The 21081-nt window shown below is 41.7% G+C and overlaps 1 protein-coding gene across 1 annotated transcript; it reads left to right on the top strand.

Moving 5' to 3' along the window:
* Nucleotides 1-10: 10 nt before the first annotated feature.
* On the top strand, nucleotides 11-9960 carry fbxo8 (F-box protein 8). The gene is made up of 6 exons (XM_076294007.1): nucleotides 11-224; nucleotides 2512-2860; nucleotides 4827-4953; nucleotides 5673-5791; nucleotides 6125-6321; nucleotides 7925-9960. The coding sequence occupies exons 2-6, from the start codon at nucleotides 2520-2522 to the stop codon at nucleotides 8110-8112; spliced, it is 972 nt and encodes a 323-aa protein (XP_076150122.1). The 5' UTR covers nucleotides 11-224; nucleotides 2512-2519; the 3' UTR covers nucleotides 8113-9960.
* Nucleotides 9961-21081: the final 11121 nt, after the last annotated feature.

Here is a 21081-nt window from a genome sequence, read left to right as displayed (position 1 = left end):
AGGAAGCTGTATGTTGAGTGAGTGACGAGGGAGATTAAAGCTACTGTGACAGAACACAAGTGTCTCCACAAACTGTAGTGATCTTGTGTAATTGGACACTGCATTCTGTTACGATGACATCCCGTGGAGATTGATAAAGGACAGAGGACTATTCCTATAGACGTTGTGGTTACATTGAACAGGATTTCGTCGCGGCGGCGGTAGAATATTCCATAAACACACAGGTGGGTGGTTCTGGTTATCTACTCAAAACGCAGCAACAGAGTTACTAATGACAGTCTGTTCAGCCAATCATAGACTGTAGTTGCCTGTCGTATCAATCTTTCTTCGAATGACTGAACAGGTAGGCGGGTGTTGTGCGTCTATCTACCGTGATATGGCCATACAGTCTGGAAGGTCTAGAAACCTAAACTTCATTCACAGTTGAAAACATGCATTGTACGCTACCTCTAACAGTTTTACGAATAGGATGGTCGTATTATAGAAATTAACCGAATAGACTGGTAGTGCTAGCCTACAGTGCAAGCAGACGTCACATCAACAATAGGCTACTTTTCTTGTAGCAGATGCCAGCTACCTTATTTGGTTATGCAAATCGAGGTTGGAAAAAAATACTCGCCTGTTTTGTTGTTTATTTTGTCCCATAGAGGCATCTTGATACATCTGTCCTGATTCAGTGTTGACAAACAATTGTGATTTATACTAGGTATTCATAAGCATGATTCATGCATTCCCACAGCAAAGTATTGTAATGCAACCTTCCTTTATTGTTTACAATCCACTCATCCTTCCTGTCATAGACAATACATCACCTCGAATGTTTCAAGGTCTGCCATCAAATGTCTCAAAGAATTGTTTTTTTTATTGTGATACCTTAACTTTAGGATGTTTACTGCTACTGCAAGGAAGGGAGGGTACATGTGCAGGCTACTTTGAAGTTTAACAGGTACTTTGAAGTTTAGCAGTTGTAAACAGGACCTGAATAACTTGCTGAACTACTTGAGCCCAGACATGATACATATCACTTAGCTCCAGTCTTGGCTTTGGTGGAGAATGCTGACTAACAAGAGAAATGGCTTTACAAGGTCAAGGAGGCACGCAGAACATAGGCCTACCCGTTAAGAAAGCATCTGGTCAAATGAATGTAATGTAAAGAACGTAATGTAATGACTGACTGTGTCAAGAATTCTTCCAAGTGGGTTATCAACCCATCCAAACCTTTAACAATCATGTCATCATGATGAAGTGGGGGCTCAACGCCCCCAATGTTCAACTCAAAGTTTCATGGCACACACACACACACACTGAAACAGCGGCGCTCTAGAGCAGAGCAACAGGCCCGTGCACTACAGGAGTGAGATGAGAGAATTGAGAGTGGTGTAACCACAACACTGAGAGGATTAGTGTGCTACTGCACTGAAAATAAAGCTGCATTCAATCCGGCCCTCTGCTTGCAATGAGACGAGGCAAAAATGGCTACTGCCGCTTATAAAAGGCCTAAATGGCTTAGCCTTGTTACTGTCTCGACGGATGAGGTAACAGTTTAGATGGCTGAAAAGGGAAGCATTAGGCTAAGTCATGGCTGTAATGCAGAGAAAGTGTGAGGAGTTCCTCAGACAGTGTATTTTTTTAGCTGCACATAGAACAATTGAGTGAGCATTTAAAAGCTCTAGAAAGTCCTCACCTAGGAAATTCAATCTGGTGCTAAATGGACATTCATTCATTTATACTTGGCCAGCTTTTCCTGTTACCTCAGACAATTGGCAAAATTAATTGTGATGAAATGTGAGCATTTTAATATTGGCATCCAGTTCTTCTGTTGGTATGTTTGGGCGGCTAAATTCTGAAAGGAGTTACAAGCAGCAGCATTGTCAAAGTCACATAGGTGAGAAGGAATCCAGTAACATAAACTCAGCTGAAGATCTGGATATCAAATATGGATTCGGCCTGGAGGGATAGACCATATTCTCAATATTAAGCAAGGATCGACTGAGCTTCATTCAGCAGCTGATTCTCCTCTGAAATTATGAAAGGTCCAGAGGGAAAACAAATCATGCAGAAGTCATCTTGTTGTTGTAGCCAGCTTGATGCTTTTCTTTATGATTTGTTTCAGGCCGATGTTTTCCTGATGACTGCAATGGAGATGCTTTTAAGCCTCATGTTTCCTTTATTTTATAACATGATTTTACAGAGACCTTTTTTACTGTTACTGCGTCATAAACAAATAACAAAGCTGCATAATCTGGAATATACTCATTTTGCAGAACGCTAGGGAAAGTACTCTCATAGATGCCCCTGAAATGAAAATCCAAGATACATCATTCATTTAGAATATTACCAGAAACAGATCACACTGTTTAAAGACAATAGTCTGTGACAGTGTGTTATTGTTATAGTCCTTATAGGCTATTTCTCACAGTCCATGTGAACAGCAAACAATGTGCTTAAAAGTAGCTTTTTACACAGCTTTAATTCCTTCACCTGTGACTTCTGCCGTGTCCTGTCTTGCAGATCTGCAGATGGGTCAGGGTTTGTGGAGGGTGGCGAGGAACCACCAGCTGCAGCAGGACTTTGGTGATCCGTGCTACCTGCCACAGGAGCGTGAGGCACAGAGAATGGGGCAGACGGCGGGTGAGCACCTCGCCGCTCGCCGCAGTGCACCGCACTGCCAGGTGCCCGGCTCCGACATTAGCCACCTGCTGCGCGTGCGCAAGGGCAAGGGCGAGCAGGGCTTTATCGACCTGGAGATGCTCCCGCCCGAGCTCAGCATCACCATCCTGTCCTACCTGAATGCCACCGACCTGTGCCTGGCCTCCTGCGTGTGGCAAGACCTGGGCAACGATGAGTACCTGTGGCAAGGGTCAGTGAGACCTACACACACCTTCTCACTTTAACTTAAATCTACATTAACCTAGCCACTGGTCAGTTTGGATGTAGAATGTTGTCCCTTGCTAGACTTGGTTATAATGCAAAGGTAGAGGGATATCTTTTTTTCCTTATTTACAGTCGTATCGGATCTCCCCCTATTACCACCAGCCCTGTGTTTCCGTCCTCTTACGTGTAGCCTATGTGTCACTTACTATTCATTTCTATACAAACCAAGACGGCGGATTCCTAAAGAAACGCAAGCACCCACACCATAAGTGTATCTAAATTAGCTATGTACAAAAAATGACATTTTACCGTGACTCGAAGAGCTATGAACAGTCTTGTAAGGCTGCGTGTACAAATCCACTTGGAGCTCCAGTGGAATTTTGAGGTGGCGACGAGAATTCTCAGTCTAACCGTTCATGTGCTGTTGAAAGGGTGGAAGTAGAAGACCCACCAGGGCAGCACTAGCCGCCGAGCGTGGTAAACAAAATCGGATATTTCAGGCAGTAAAAGCCCCGGAAAGAACCAAACCAGATTTTGTTCAAATCTACACACCTATGGCTACTGAAAAATGTAAGGTTCATTTATTAAATGTTATTTTGAAATATTAAAAACCATTGTTGTTTTAGAATTTTCAGACGAAATGGGTGATAAATGGAGGTGTTGCGATACAGTAGTTGTCAGGCTCGTCAGTTTAAGTGGATATGTCTATATGTATTTTGGTCTGCACATGCTCTGCACATGTACTTCACGTCGAAGGCATGTAAGGGTGAGGTAGTCAATGTAATGGCATGTAAGGGTGAGGTAGTCAATGTAATGGCATGTAAGGGTGAGGTAGTCAATGTAATGGCATGTAAGGGTGAGGTAGTCAATGTAATGGCATGTAAGGGTGAGGTAGTCCATGTAATGGCATGTAAGGGTGTGGTAGTCAATGTAATGGCATGTAAGGGTGAGGTAGTCAATGTAATGGCATGTAAGGGTGAGGTAGTCAATGTAATGGCATGTAAGGGTGAGGTAGTCAATGTAATGGCATGTAAGGGTGAGGTAGTCAATGTAATGGCATGTAAGGGTGAGGTAGTCCATGTAATGGCATGTAAGGGTGAGGTAGTCAATGTAATGGCATGTAAGGGTGAGGTAGTCCATGTAATGGTATAACTAACTAAGATGACAAAATTACTCCGCTTCTCTGCAGTCTCACATTCAATATATATACACAGTGGCAAGAAAGTATGGGAACCCATGCTCAAGTTGACTAAAAAGATGAATAAAAAAAATCATCTTTTGGAAATTGATTTTAATGCCTTAATAAAAAAAATGAGGGAAAATCCAACCTTTAAGGACACCAATTTTCTTTGTGAATGAATAATGTATCCTAAATAAATAAATGTTTGTCCTTAAAATACAGGGGGCATACGTATACACACACCTATGTTAAATTTCCATAGAGGCAGGCAGATTTTAAAGGCCTGTTATTTTATGGATCCAGGATACTATGCATCCTGATAAAGTTCCTTTGGCCTTTGGAATTAAAATAGCACCACACCTTCACATACCCTTCTCCATACCTAGAGATTGGCATAGGGTACTTTCCATAAGATCATCTCTTAATGCAAATCAAACCAGCTATTAGGCTAACTGAAATAAAACCATGCCAATCTCTAGGTATGGTGAAGGGTATGTGATGATTTGGGGCCATTTTAATTCTGAATATATACTGCTGAGGGTTATACTATAAAGGGAGGTTACTGGCTTACTCTAGTAACTTTGGGAGTAACCACTGATGTTTGAAATAACGTTTTACTGTATGTATTGCTTCTGAAGTGACATATTGTTTTGAGATCAGTGGTAACTCCCAAAGTTACTTGGATAAACCAGTAACCTTGCTCCATAGTATACCCCTCTGCATTCTCTGGCTAGAGGTATTATTGATTTTTTTTTTTGTCTCTGCCCTGAAGGTTGTGCAAGTCCACTTGGGGTCACTGTTCCATATACAATAGAAGGGTGCCCGCAGGCTTCTCCTATAGGAAGCTCTATATGCAGCTAGATGAAGGAAGTCTGACATTCAATGCTAACCCACAGGAGGTGAGATCTTTTAAAACACCACCACTATTGTTTTTCTCTATGGTGCTATATATTACCATAGTAAAAGATCACAAGCACAAACAAGTAAAAGCTAAGCTAAGTTGCATGACAATATTAGACTTTTGCAAAGATTAAAACCAGCCTCAACTGAATTACCACAGGCCTTCACTTAGACTGTAATAAGTTCATTCATCTGCTACTGCTTAATTAATAATTACAAGCCAGTGATATGGTTGCTAGCTATTGTCTGTTGTGATACAAATTCGCTCATGTTTTGTATTTTATTAATGATTTTACATTTCAAATACTTTGTTGAAAGCAATTTCTCCCTTTCAAACACACGCTACATAGCCCTTAGCCCATTTCATATCACTAGGAGCATGTGTTCCACCTCCCATAAATGCACTCCCACGGCTTTATCCTCCACCAGTGGCTCTGCACACCCATGCAGGCCCTCACGAGAGGCCGTAACTGCAGCCACGGATCATTCATGACAATTCCTCCTGCGCTATTAAGTGGATTAGCACCACTTTGCCCCTGCACTTAGCAGCCATGTGATAGTTGTGGTTTCTCTTGGACCAAAACGGTGTGTCTGGTTTTCTGTGTGCCACTCATGTCCTAATCCTTCTAGCTCCGTGTGTGTGTGTGTGTGTGTGTGTGTGTGTGTGTGTGTGTGTGTGTGTGTGTGTGTGTTTTTATGTGGGTCTCTCTCTCCTCAGGGTATCGGTTACTTCATGTCTAAAGGCATCCTGGTCGACCACCCGCAGGAAATAGCCAAGTTCATATTTTACACGAGAACGCTGAACTGGAAGATGCTGCGGATTTATCTCGATGAACGGTGTAGTAAAATTCCCTTTGTGATAATCTTTTGTATTTTCATCCTATATGCTTGCAAAATCAGGATAAAAAAAGTTAGAGTATGTATCCCTCAAAATAATGTTGGCCTATAGACTGTAGAGTACTTATGGTAGATTGTAAACTTGTAAATATGTAAGGGATAACAGCTGCCAAAGTGTCCCAATAAACAGAATTAATGGACAAGGCAGAGGCAAAGAACTCCCCGACGGGCAGGGGTGGGAAGTTTCCTCCGCCAAGTCCTTTTTGTAGAGAATATGAAGATATCCTTAATGGACAGAGTTTAACCGTGACTATAATGCTGCTGTTCTTCCAGGAGAGATGTCCTAGATGAGTTGGTTACACTGCACAACTTCAGCAACCAGTTCTTGCCCAATGCGCTGCGGGACTTCTTCAGGCACATCCACGCCCCAGAGGAGCGGGGCGAGTACCTGGAGACGCTCATCACCAAGTTCTCTCACCGCTTCTGTGCCTGTAACCCCACACTGGTGCGCGATGTTGGCCTCAGCCCAGGTGAGGGGAAGCTTCACCTGGCCCCCAGAGGGGAATACTTATCTAGCCTGAAGGTGCTAGGTGGTGTTTGTAAGTGTGCCATAGCGATAGAGTGACCATGGAAAATAGCAGTGCACTGGGGTGAAGGCAGTATCTCTAAATAAAATCCGGCTGTTTTCTATGAGTGGAGAGAACGTACAGTACACAAGCCCAACAGGAGCGCCTTGATTTTTAATGCAGAAGTCTGCTGTGCTGTTGTTGGCGCGGTGAACCCAGGTGCATTTCAATCTGCGGCGCAGGTCTGACTTTGCTCCACAGGGCAATTCTCCCATTGAAGCCAAATTGTGAATCACCCCAAAGCACTTATCTGGTATGGGGCGGGGTGGCTGGCACTGAGGAGGATGGTTGGCACTGCCCAATGGCTGTGCTGATGGCGTCAGTTGTAAACAACACGGATGTGTATTTTCTTTGGAATGAAGTAAACAACTACATGTAAAACATTTGTTTACAATAAGAGCTTACAATGAGTAAGAGTTTAATGTAGCAACTTAAGTTTAATTTCACCAGTGCTCACGCCCCTTGGAAATTGAAGGACAACCAAGGATATACAGACCGATGGTCAAACGAGAATCGGTCTAGTATCAGCCAAACTAGAGCAGTTACACAGTTGGCCACCCTCTTCAGATTTGAATTAGTTTTGATGCTGATGCTGATGTTGATGTTGGTGCTTTTGAGGTTGATGCTGTTGTGATAAATGTGTAGTAATTTTTCTCTACATACTTTTGTGCCACCATGGGCCTCAAATGTAGCAAGTCACCATGATAAAAATCACGTGTATGTGTGTGTGTGTGTGTGGTATGTGTGTGTGTGTATATGTATGTGTGTGTGTGTGTGTGTGTGTGTGTGTGTGTGTGTGTGGGGGGGGGGGGGGAGGGGGGGGGGTCTTGATGATGCCTGTTATCTCAGCTGACTATGATACAAGCAGAACTGCACCAGTGGTCCAGTGTTCCAGCACTCTACCGTGCTGTCTGTCCACTGAAGAGAATGTGTAGGAAATCCATGTACTAACACTGTCATTGGCCTCTAAAGCCACTGTAATCCAGATGGCTTAAAGTGTTAGCAGAGGAGGGCACCACTCCAACCAATCCAAGCTCAGCATTGTAACAACATCTGGCTGGGCTGGGCGATTGTACCAACCTAGGGGGAGGAGGGCAAGGTTGAGTTATTGTAAACTTGGGCTAAAGCTGGTAATCACTGGAGAAGATGTGCTCTTTGCTCCTCAACGTCCGATGTAGCTCTCTCACCACACAGCAGAGCAGTTGCTTATTTCCCCTTCTGTCCCTGTCCTTTCAGCGATCTCTCCCTCTCTCTCCCTTTTATTACTCATCCTTTCATTCCATCCTTCCATTCATGTCCTTGTTGTCTTTCACAATTCTTCTCTCAAGTGTGCAAAACACGCATCACAGGCTTCTCTCTCCCTCTCTCTGTCTCTTGTTTTCTTTCATACACACACACACACACACACACACACACACACACACACACACACACACATACACGCACACACACTCACACACACCACAGGCTGGTAACGTTATCCCCTTTCTGTTCTTGATTTCTTTAGATGCAGTGTACGTGCTCTGCTACTCGCTCATCCTGCTGTCCATCGACCTGACCAGCCCGCACGTCAAGAACAAAATGTCCAAGCGGGAGTTCATCCGGAACACACGCCGCGCCGCCCAGAACATCAGCGAGGACTTTGTGGGTCATCTCTACGACAACATCTACCTGATCGGTCATGTAGCCGCTTAAAAAAACAACCCAGCTGGTAGAAGCAAGAGAGTGAGCAATTGGCAAATGTAGTATGTATATATATATTTATATATATATTTATATATATATATATATATATATATATATATAAATATATATAACAACTGATGTTGCTATAAGATATATTGTTATATATACATATACATATAAGAAGATTTCAAAAGACAGCACTGAGAAGGACTCTACTATGGGGAAGAGAGGGCACTCGGAGCAACGCACGTCTGTCCCACCCGGGCTCGGGAAGCTTTGGTGTTTCAATACTGGTGTAACCTACACAGACAGGGCAGCACTGAGAATTCCAGCGGGTTGACCCGCAGTGGGAGGGAGAGTAGGCAGACAGGCTAATAAGCTGGCATAATACGGCACAGTATATCCTCAGCAGTAGTATACAGTATAAACAACAGCAAAAAGCTTAACCGTACAGGTTCGTAGCAAACTTACTTAACAACCGAGTCTCCAGACACATGCTATAAAATCAGCTGTAACTGAATATTACAAGTACCATTATTGCTGGTAGTCATAGAGTGAACATATACGATCGGCGAGTTTCATAATTTATGAGTTTAGAGAATATTCCGTTCCAGTTTTTAAATGAATGTCAATATTTTTTAACAGAAGGATTGGTATGAATGAGGGCTTTCACTTGATACACACAACCTTAACGTTTGCCCCAGCCATTTGACCATAGATCGCCTCCATTCTATTCTTATAAAGAGGGTTTTGAGGGGGGAAAAAAGAAGTTAAGGGCAGAATCTGGAGTTTTGAATTGAGCCAAAGTTGTGTTAAATGAAGAATTTGTGTTTGTGCTTGTCATCGTCACAATCACTTGTTACAGATTGTTGCCACTCTCCCACTCCACCTTGTAAATGAAGCACTAAGTTACCTACGTGGCACTGTAGGAAGTGAATGTTTTCGTCCTTTGGTTAGGTTTTCCCTCCATATTTGTAGCCTCACCCACTCTGCTCTTGATAACACCGACTGTGAATATACAGTATGTCTCTTCATCTATTGCCTTCACTCTTTGTTTCTCACTTGCTTTCTAAAGCTTTGAAGAGTCATCTGGAACATTAACGTTGCTCAGTTGCTTTGACCAGACAGGATTGTTTCTGCTCTCGGAACAAGAATGCACTTTACTATGCTCCCTCCAGCCTTTCACCTTGCTGTCTAGCACATCTGAAGGACTTAACTTCTCACCATTGACTTTATGATTTGGTTTAGATCTTTTGTTTGTTTTCTTTTCTAGTAGAGTGCCAATAGGTATGTGTTGAGATGACAGAACTGACACGCAAGCATCAACAAAACATTCACTGAGTTTTGAAGAAACATTGTTTTGTTTTATTTGCACATCATGTATATATTTAAGTATAGAGATTTATAAACATAAAATTTTATTTTGAAGTATTTTAAACTAAATGCTTGTGTTTTTCCTCTCGGTAAATGGAGTCAAGCTTCCATTTTGCACTTCTTTGAAATTTGTACCTGAACGTAGTTGTGTGAATACTCAACCACAAGCAGAAATCTTGTTTCTATCTTCATATTTTTCCACATTGCAAATGGAAGTGATTGAGATTAATCTTGAGCTATATGAAGTGGCTGTGATCGACAGAAATTGCAACAGCATATTCTGCTGCATAAACATGTTATTTTCAGCTAGTTTTTCTGTATGCATAGGACTCATGGTTGTGTAGGAAATTGCCATGTTGTTCAAGCTGCATATCTAAGGCAAACTTGCTAAAATTATGATATAACATTCAAGACTGGTTTTTGAATTACACTGGACTAAAACACTTTTAGATTGTATAAAAATAAAACTTTCTGAAAACACTGTCAGAAGCTTGATAACTCTTCATGTAGGCACATACCCTGATATATGTGTCGATTTATGAGTCGATTTATTCATTTATTCTGTGAGAAAGGATTTGTGGGGTTCTCTGTGTGTAGAATTTGCTCTTTATTTTCCATGTAAGAGAATGCTTGGCCTGTATCTGAAGTTAAATGGTGAAATTAGGGTGAGTGTTTTAACTGTACCCAGGGCTGAGGTGATGGGAACCCACAAGCACTTAGACTTATTTTAAGGCCAGTCCTCCTGACCAATCCCTAAGCACAGACCTTTTTTTTTAGCTTTTCAGTAATTCACAGGAGACCACGCTGACATAACCAATATTTATGGCTAACGTTGTTCAAGTAAGGCTTGCCTATGTATATCAGTCAGGGTCCCAGTAACTGTTTTAGGTCTCATTGACCTTTACATATAGAAACACTAGGTGTTCACTAGATGTGTAAGATAGGCCTATAGTAGGCTAGCTGTAGGCTACTGAGGGGACCGTGACCTCTGAGAGGGATACGAAGTAGAGAATGTTGTCATATTAATGTTGGATCTGCATATTCTGTTCTGTCTTCTATATTAGGTAGGCTATATATTAGGGTGCCGCTCTTGAAATGTATAACATATTTTATTCAGCATTATATAATTCAAAACAACGAATAAGTTATGATGGTTTCCCATAAAAACTACTATTCATGGTAACAGTTATGTATGATACTTCAACGCATTAGTTGTGAAATTAATTATATAGATTTTGCCATGAACATTCTCATCATATTTCTTCTAGGTTTTATTCAAAGAATAGGCCTACAACATATTGGATTCATTATAGATATATAGGGCTATACCAACATATAAATAAGCTATACCAAAAAAAAAGTGATCCATATTATCTCTTGAAGTTGTTCATGAAGGCCAATATTAGGCTAGGACATATCAATTTTAATAAATGTTTCATGTAGGTTAGCCTGTTTAGTTAATACGTTTCTCATATACTTTAAAACCGCGAGTTGTTATTCTTTACCGTGTTGTCTTGGTTAGAAGTCACATAGGCTACGCTTTTCGTCTGCGTTTTGACATGCACAAAGTTGTGGGGTTGTCCTCGACTGATGCTTGCCTGTAACATTATTTGGTTCAGGTTGGGTGACATGGCAGTTGGGCTGTAATTTGACATGATTGATGAAGTCCGTGTGCACGGAAAAACTGCAGTTTGTCAGGACAATTTGATCAAGCGGGACACCTTGCGTTGCCTATCGGTAAGAGTTCAAGTTACACAGAGAGAGAGAGAGGTATAGGCTAAGCAGAAGAGATTTGTTTTAAAAAAGGAATTATGCAATAATAATATTAATAATAATAATAATTATAATAATAGGCTAATACGTCAACACCAATTTAGCGATGGGATATGTTGCCTGCCGGAATATGAGAGGATAAAAGTATTTCAATAATCGTCCCAGAATTGTCGGTATAATAATAATAATAATAATAATAATAATAATAATAATAATAATAATAATAATAATAATAGCGTATTAACTGAGCCTGAAGGAAAACGGTGTTTAAGGAGACGTACTGTAAAGGCCAAACACCCTATCAGCCTATGCTAGGGGAATTGATTTATGTGCTTCTCCTGGCATCCTTACTGGTAAGATGACCATCAAGTCTTAAACGTTATCATGCTGATTTAATTTCACGAATGAAAAACACAGCCAGAATTTTTGTCATTCTATCCATGACAACACTGCAGAAAAAAAGTGGACGACACCGCATGTATCTCCTTTCATTATTTCGCTATAAGGGATGTAATGGTTTCTTCCCAAGGTTTAAAAAAGTAATTGGCCACGTTCTTGGTGTTATTCTCACGCAATGTATTATCCAGCCCAAATGTCAAGCAGATGCCAACGTTGGTGATATTCAAAACTGAAACCGCAAATCCATAACCAAATATCTTTCACTCTAATAAGCATCCATTTGGTAATTAGAATATATGAGGCTGTCATTAACATTTATGGATGGGGAATATTGTGTGGTTTTGACATGCATCGGCTGTCTTCTGTATCAGCAAGAGGGGAGAAATAACCGCATTTCGTCAGATAAGGTAAAATGTCAATTAAACAAGCCTCCTTTAAATAGCATAGGATTCTCTCGTTTTAAAAATGGCACCAATGGATGTCAGAGGGCACCGGGGCTGGTTAGACTCAATTTAGAATTTTTAAAAAATTTCGACAACATGAAAAACAAAATTTGCCATCGGATTTGGTAGTCTAGCCTACATTAAACAAAATAATTTTGTGAGATATTGGCGAATATATGGTGTAGGTCATGTGTTGGTGCCATGTCAGAGCTTTACGCGCGTATTTGATTCAAAAGCGAATTGTTACTGTAATCAGTTGCCGTTTTGATGGAGGTATATTTGTGTCGACGTGTCTCTGATGTCCGTCCTCATAATGGATGTATAGTCCAGGCATAGCGGGCATCAGATTGGAGTGCCCCTGTTTGTTAAATTGTTTCCTGCACCCCCAAACAACCACCTTCTCAGCTAGAATCTACCTTTAAGAATGGATAATTGCTTCGGGTGGTAGACTTTCCTGGTAATATATCTTTGTTGTTTAGTTTTTCAAAGCATTCATTTCCCATGGAATTGTGTACGCATGCAGTCTTAATTATTAATCAGTTATGCCAAATCAATCAAGTAGGGATGCCAGGTTCTTTTCTAACATAAAACAGAAACTGAATGTTTAAAATGGGCCATTGTTTAACTGATCACATCTTAATTTGTTTATATTCCCCTTACAATTCCCCTTACAATGTTACAAATTGATTGGTTTCCTTGGCTATTAATTTCCTCTCTATCCACCCAAACCTTTAAAGAAAAGATTCCCATCATGTATGGAAATGGGAAATAAACTCATCACTAGCTACACTATAGCTCATACACAGCGAGTTGTCTAATTCGCTTTTTTAATCGTTAACCTTTTTTCGGCCTGAATCTTGAAAAGAACGCATTTAACCTTGAGCTTGAGTTACGGATTGAATCATATAGAAGCAAATTACATGATGTCAAAGACTGATTATTTGACACGATCTTCAAATCACTTTCTCACAATTTCATATTATCCACCTTCATCCATTTGTTTGGAACTTTGCATCATTTATATCAATCAATGAATCAGCTAAGTGTCCTCCAGAGCGTCGACTGCGCGCGCCCATTGCGCGGTAATGAGAGATTACGTCTCAGCTGCCAGATGCTGCGTATTTGGACAGCCCTGTACCAGACAGTGATAAGTAGCGGGTCAATGGTGTCTCTCGTTTCTCTTGAATAAACTCAGCAACCATAATCTCCAGATGGCTTCCCCATTGAGATTTCAGTGCCTTGTTTTTAAATTAAGGTAACAAATGAAATGCACAAACGCAAGGAAAAAAGTTTAGACTTTGTAAGATGCAGAGTTTTATGGCTGGAAAAATAAGTTACAGTGAAAGTGCTTTTGATGAGTAGGAGTCTGGATTTATTCAAACAGCCAATGTTCCTGCTTCTGTTTTTATGACATATTTTACTGCAATAAAAGCACACAAGGACTAAATGGCAACAATATAGCTTATACAGAGAACACAATGCCATATCAAACGGATGCTGACGTCTTACCGAACGAATAAGTCAAAATAAGTAGAAAGAGTTTATTTATAGGCCTATAGCGCATATTTCATGCACAAAGTGCAACACTACGCTAAAATAAAGTCAGTTAAGGCTAGACCAGTGATTGCAATGTAGGCTATAGGCTACCTTCGAGGAGGCACGATATATTATTTACGATTACAAATCACGGGGTCACGGACTTCAGAGAGAGTCGCAGTAGGAAGTCCTCCAAATGAGGTTAGGCTAGCTGAAGCGCGTCCGGATTCTAGCGATGCAGTTCAGAAGAAAGGGGCCCCAGTGCACCCACAACTGTCTTCTCCTGTCTAAGTGGCCTCTTCCATTGAGCTCCTGCGCATCTCGCACAGCTCCATTCAGCTGGGGCGCAGCTGTGAGAGCACACCGGGGTGAAGACCCATCCATGCCCGTCAAAGAGCTCTGCACACAACTCCTGGAGTTTGGGCGAACGGCGCTTGGATGCACGACTGATTGAGTTACGGTTACAATCCTTCAGACACAAGTTCCTTTATTGTAGGCTTCCACGTCACTCATTAAACATAGACAAACAATGTTGTGAGCTGTGCTGACTTTTGAATATAATTGCCCACCACCTTTGCTGTCCCTCGCATGGAATGGTTGGAGAGTCTCAGTTCGTTCTCCAAACAGCGCATAGAGCGGTTTATGAGGTAAGTGTCAGAGAGATATTTTACGATAGGCCTAAGCGCTTTCATGGGACCATATCTCTCTCACAACTCATAGTTCCTCCTCCACAACATTGACATGCCGCGAAAGCAGCTGGATTGTGACATGCTACAACATCTGACACTTGTTGGATTAAGACAGAGATTATTATGTGGTTTTTGTCCTGATGGACAAAATGCTATTGTATGTGAGTTTATGCTTAACATCTCATAGAAAATGTCTGGGAAACAAGATCATTTTAAATGGAATACAATTTTAAAAAGCCCTATAAGTCAATAAAGACAAATTCCCAGATCCCATGCAACTAAAAAATAATTCAAATAGCTTGCTCTGTTTCTGTGCAACCTTTATTCATAGTGTCTACACAGTATTAAATTCCAAATCCACTGGGCATTTTGGACTTTTGGGTGTGGGTAAATATTGGCACAGGACAGACAATGAGATATGAGCTGATGCCATCAAGTCTTTTTTATAAATATTACCCACCATGCTATGTCCTTCATTTTGGCACTGTAGATGCTGCTATAGCCTGTCTGTGGTTGAGGCCAAAACCTTGAACAGGCAGAGAGGATTACCAAGATTAGACTCATGTACCACTCTAATGATTCATGAACAGTTTCTTTGTCTCAAATATTTTTTGACAAATCCAATGTTTTATCAGAAAGGGCGGGGTGAATATTAAGAAAGCCTGTTCGCAGGTAAAGGCTGTTATTAAGGCACATTTGGACACAACAGTTCTAAGAACACAGTGCTACTGACTACTAGCTGGAGAGGCTACCCCTAGAACTACACAGTTCCTAGGGCTTCTTTTCTGTTTGCATTTGCAACTCTGAGATGACGTAACACACATTAGTAGCCCAATTATTACATGATCTTCAAATAATGAATAATGACAGCATTGCCTTTTAGTTAATAGCTATTGACGTTTATTGACAACCTAGCTCATGGTATCAGGAAACATAAAAAAAGAGAATCAACATTGTTAATAAAATGTCCTCTAATCTGTCGTGTGACAGTAGTCAGTCTCTGCAGCCTTTTCATGCAGTTTTTATGTTAAGCAAATTTAAACAGAAGCTTGCATTTTTTACAGAGATTTAAAAAAATTGCGCTTCTGCTGCCTTGACATGCAAATCAGTTATGGTTCCTATGCACAGGGAAAAGACCCTACCCCTAAGTAGGAGTTCAAATAGTTATAGGAACTGCATTCAGAGGAACTAAGTTCCATGCTGTACAAATGCGCGAAAAAAGGCGTTCTATGAACTGTATATGTTCTAGGAACTGCAAAAAGTTCCTACAGTGCAAAAGGGCCTTACAGACTGTACAGACTGAATTTCCCATTCAGTGTGGGTTGAGAAGCCTGTGATGGACCATGCAGTGTTTGGAGATAGTGTTATCTCAACTCCTAAGCAATTCAGACTGTTGTGTATGACTCAGGCCGAGACATACATCCCAAGAGTGACCGGCCCGTTGCACCGGCACCGCTGATCTCAGCGCTAAGGTTCTGATGACTTCCAAGACAGGGTCAGCAGATTGTGGGCCACCATGATGCCTTTGGATACCCTTAGGCCAGGCGGCAGGCCACAGCCATCCAAGGCGAGCAGCAGCAATGTGGGGCTCTGGCCAAGCGACTCTCATATAGCTGGAAGAGCCTGGGCTCCTTTGGCCCTCTGGCTACAATAATATCCAGTGGCTCCAGCTCTGAGCCTGGATAATGCATCTGTCCAAGGCCCATAATTACCAGGTCATAACATTCCCCCCTGACCGGCCACCATCCAGCCCTCCAATCAGACCTTACACCCCCTCCCCTCGACTCAATTCACTTTTAGAGCAGTGCATATTTCGCTAGTGTCAAACTATTTGATCTCTGAGGGTAGCATGGTTGGAGACACCAAGTTAGGTCCTGTGCGGAGGCATTCTAGTGTTTTGTCTGAAAGGCATCTATTGTTTTTGCAGTCCACTGTGCTCACTCCTCCATGATTTGGTTCTGTTTTCTGTGCTTTCGCTTTTTATGTGCGTTTGAATTTCATTTGATGTCTTGGCGCCAGAGGTTGGAGCTACAGTGGGATTAATCACAAACATATCGTCGTCGAGCACACACAGTGCCCTTTATGCGCGGCAGTCACTGTGCTGAAAATAAACTTCTAAGGTGCTTTCAAAACCCCAGTACGTGGTGCATATGTTGCACTGCGTGGGTTATTATGTGTGGTATTGTTTCTTTTTAGTTGGCCCTAGGTAAACATTTCACAGATCCGAAAAAAAAACGACTAGAAACAGAACAAAATGGCCTTTTAGCAAAGTATTCAGATAGCCAAAACTCACCGCACGACTCTTCTGAACCTGCAATGTTGTGTTACGCTAAATTGTGAGTAATGGAGCATGGGCACGCTGCTGGGGTGATGGCTTTATAAATGCGCCTGGTGTAGCCGGATGGAGTGCACTCGGTGATGTAGCGCTATGCGCCCGGCCACCGAAATACATAAACCAACGGTGATTAATTACGCCATTATACGGTAATTTCCCCTTATCGACGGAAGACTAGTGATTTGCTCTCGTCTTAATTGACTTTAGTCACAACTGGGCCGTCCTTCTTTTCACACATTACTACATTGTAAAAGTGGAAGCGGGTTCATAAAACGCAGAGGTGTGTGCGCATTGCGCAATAACAAAAGCACACATTCATATTGAGCGACATCAAAGGAACATTCACTAATTGTTTCTAAAATTCGGCTTGTTTTCCTGACAGTGATTTAAGGAACTGTTTACCCATTCGTTTAGTTGCAATTATCCCAATCCCAAACCTAACACTATTTCATAAATTATGGGTATGTATGTTGTGTGAAATAAGAAGGCGTCAGACTGGTTGCCTAATGGCTTCCATAAAATATGGGGTAATTTGAACGAGAATGCCTTTTACAGTTTAGTAGGCTACATGTGCCTTCTCAAAAGGGAAAGATTAACGTTTCCAAGATCCTGTATTAAACGAAAACAAATATATTCTTGCATGATGCATTCATTCTAATCGAGAATGCACGTAACACGTAATTACAGAAGACAACAGGTAATTTAAAAAATTGATGTTCGAACAATCATATTTTTCTCAATTATGTTTTCTTTTCAGGTAAACATAATTTATGAGGGTCTGACAAGCAAGGCCACGTATAGGTGACCCACAGGCGCATGTTCTGTAGGTTGTTTGAAGTGAAGGACCTTGGAGTGGGTATCCATCAGTCTTTCGTCGTGGCCGGTCAGTCTCCGAGATTCCCACAGTTGGACCCCCGCGCTCTCTTGGGCATCTTGAGAAAGAACAGGTTTCTGCAGCAGCTCCCCATAGCTGCACAGGGCTCTCCCTTCTGTCTCCATCAACCAGGCGCTGAATTGCACTGTCACAGACGCTTGTCTAATGCATTCATCACACACCATGAACAGCAAGCATCAGCAAAAAAAGCAACAACAGCAACAACAAACAATAAAATTGTTTTGTCTTGTCTTGAATTTCCTCTTGGGGGTCAATAAAGTATCTATCTATATATCTATCTATCTATCTATCTATCTATCTATCTATCTAAAAAAACTACAATAGACAGCAAACAATAGTGACACCGTCGACAACAATACTACAACAACAACAACAACTACTACTACTACTACTACTACTACGTATAAAAACTACAAGCCTACTGTCTCCCGTCTGTTTTCAAATAGCAAATGTGTGTGTGTGTTAGGACTTTTTTCAATAAAAAAGTAACCTATGATAAGATAAAATTCCTCCAAGGGGTTGTGACACCAAGAGTGATTACATGTAACACACAGCACTAAAGAACAACAACAACAACAACAACAACAACAACAACAACAACAACAACAACAAAATGTATCCCCTGGCTGTATGCAAGCGGGTCATACCGTTTTTCTTTTTTCAGGACACACAAAATAATTATGCACTGAGATCAAATCGCAAGACAGAGGGTAATCAAGTCAAATGAAGAAACTCACAGCGCATTCTTTTAAATGTTTTTAACTGGACAACAAAAAACTTGCTCTATTTATTTAACAATTACTGGTGGTCAAAGTGGAATTGCAATTAATTAAAAAAAAAATGAAATTAATTAAAGGTAGGCTACAGGTGAATGCGTCTATTAAAGCGTCATTTCAAATTATGAACTGTATTTATTAAAGAGAGGAAATATCGAACAAAACCTAGATGTGTTGCAACGACGCAGATATACAGTATTTTGGTCTTTATTATGTAGCCTGTACCTCTGCAGTTTGCACCCTCTTCTCGTAAGGCTTTGGTCCTTGCTAAATCATTACCAGAATGAACATTTATTTTACGGAATTCCAATAAGTTATAAACATCTCTCACCCTTAAATCTAAACTAATGCAACCCACTTAGACGATAATGAATGTCTTACCTTCACCTTGCCTTATTCTGGGCGGTTTTCATACAAGGACGGAGAAATAGGAAATGTGTTCATGTGATTTGTGTCTTTTGATATTTTGACAATCAACATTTTGTTAAAAAAACGATTTTCAAGGATCTGTGTAATTTTGTAAAGAATATATTAGTATTAGTTTCATAATGCAACAGCTAAATATAATATTAGCCTATGCGTTGAGTCTGAAATAATAATAGGTTTTGTTTTCTCTGTAATGAAATGTTGAAAAAAGAAACGCTTCATAAAGCTGGTGGATCAAACTAATACCAAACCTACAGCGAAAAGATTCTCTGTTCAGTGGCACCACTAGGTGGCGGCACAAACCCCTCATAGACACCATGTAACATGGAAGAGCATTCACCATTCCATAAGACAAAATGCATCCATGCACAGACATTGTGACCCAGTAGTTAAAATTCCACTTTAGGAACTCTGATTCCCATTTCAAGCCAATCAATAAAACAGTAGTGACAGTGATTTATCTGATTCCTTTCAAGCTGCCCTCCATCATTTGGTGTCATTAGGCCTTCTTTCCAATCACAACCACCACAGTGTCCAGAATACTCTCATCCACATAATTAAGCAACCTTAGCAACCCGTTAAGCAACCCTTGTGACCCATGCAGGGTGATGATCTGTGGCCGTTGCAGTGGCCGCTCGCTTGCGGCCTGCCCCAGGGAGACCACAGGAATGCCCAGGGCTGCCCACATCCACTGGCCGGTCCACCCAACTCATCTTCCAACTTGTCTCCACCACACTGGATGAGTAGAGCACGGGGTCCACGGCCTCGTTCCTCAGATTCGTACACATGTTTCCTCTCCTGGCCTCCGCTGAGACAGCCCACTGGACCACATACCCAACGCAGGCTCACAGGGAAGCTGGAGATGGACCAGGGCTGAGAGAGAGAGAGAGAGAGAGAGAGAGAGAGAGAGAGAGAGAGAGAGAGAGAGAGAGAGAGAGAGAGAGAAAGAGGCATATCACCTGGGGATGGATATGGACCAGGGCTGGGAGAGAGAGGCATATCACCTGGGGAATGAGACTGTACCATCACTGCCATCATGCCCTCCATCCAGTGAACCACTATCCCCTCTGGTTTAAAGAGTAACATTATGGTGTGCAACATAGTTTTGATTGCGTTTGACTTTAGCAGGTTAAATCACTAGTATCCAGCAGCTCTTGATGCTGCCATGGTGCAGAGCTTCTCCACACTCTTGTCTGTCATCTCGGCTATTTACTTAGGAGTTCCTCCTCAGCAGAGTTCTGTTTAGTTACTCGAGCTGCATTTCTACATCTTCCTAACCCATTCCATGCTGCCAGGAAATTGTGGTCAAAAACATGGTTTTAGTAGGAACACAAGAACGCAGAGCGTAATGAAATACTTCACATATCATGCGAGTGGGGTTTTTAGATCTTAGTGCTCATCTGAATGTTTACCCCATTTCTTCAATTAGAACGAAGTACAATAAATATTTGCCAGGGCAGAGGAATGAAAATGCTCTGAAATTAAGTTGTGTACAGGAATCAATCATTCTCCCGTTTCAGTGGCCACGGTTTTACGGCCACCTCAGACGAGGGGTGTTCAGACGTTGGAAGTAAAGCGTCCTACCTGGATTATGTGCCCCTTTTGAAGTCAGCTCCTCTCAGATGGTCCTTCAGTGCAAGAACGCAATCAAAAAGACCCCCCCCCCTTCCCACCCAAAGGCCAGCTCCAAAGAACAGAGGGAGAGAGAGAGGGAGAGAGGGAAAGCAAAGGAGGGAGAAAAAGACCACCAACAGTCCGAGTAAGGCCCAGGTTGCTTTTATAGGCCTGGTTGGACCAGCTAGTAGCTGGGAATCCATTTCAGAGCAGCTCGTGAGACAGGCATAATGGCCCCTTTCCCCGAGGGGAACCTCGTACACAGTAAATCCCCAGGTCACCCAGGATTTTACTGCCCACTGATGTGCATGGATAAGGCTAGAGTTTCAATGTAGACTAACAGAAGAACAAAAGTAAAGGACCTAAAGACAAAAAAAAGAAAGCAAAAAAAACATCCGCCAGATCTAAGCAAGAGAAGTGCATGGTCGCAGCACCTATAGGGTCTTTTGTTTTATCTTCCATGAGAAAGACAAAAGGATCAAAGAGCTCCAAAGGACCTGGTCAAGGCGTATCTTAATCTAGCAACTCTTTGTGTTCTCACTTGAAACAATCGGATTTAGGCACTGCTGCACGACACAGGCACAGAAGAAATGATCTCATGGAAAGAAAGAGAAAAAGAGGTAGAGACAGAGACAGAGACAGACAGACAGAAGGAAAGAGGGGGCAGTGATGGAGAGAACTGGGCAGATAGACAGACAGAGAGCATGAAAGAGGGTGA

Source organism: Alosa pseudoharengus, unplaced genomic scaffold (genome assembly GCF_046254945.1).
Source record: "Alosa pseudoharengus isolate Yale_2024_CS ecotype anadromous, Long Island Sound unplaced genomic scaffold, YU_APseudo_1.1 YU_APseudo_1.1_scf_2, whole genome shotgun sequence".
Classification (NCBI taxonomy): Eukaryota; Metazoa; Chordata; class Actinopteri; order Clupeiformes; family Clupeidae; genus Alosa; species Alosa pseudoharengus.
Note: the sequence above shows the minus strand (reverse complement) of the source record. Positions and strands in the feature narration are given on the sequence as shown.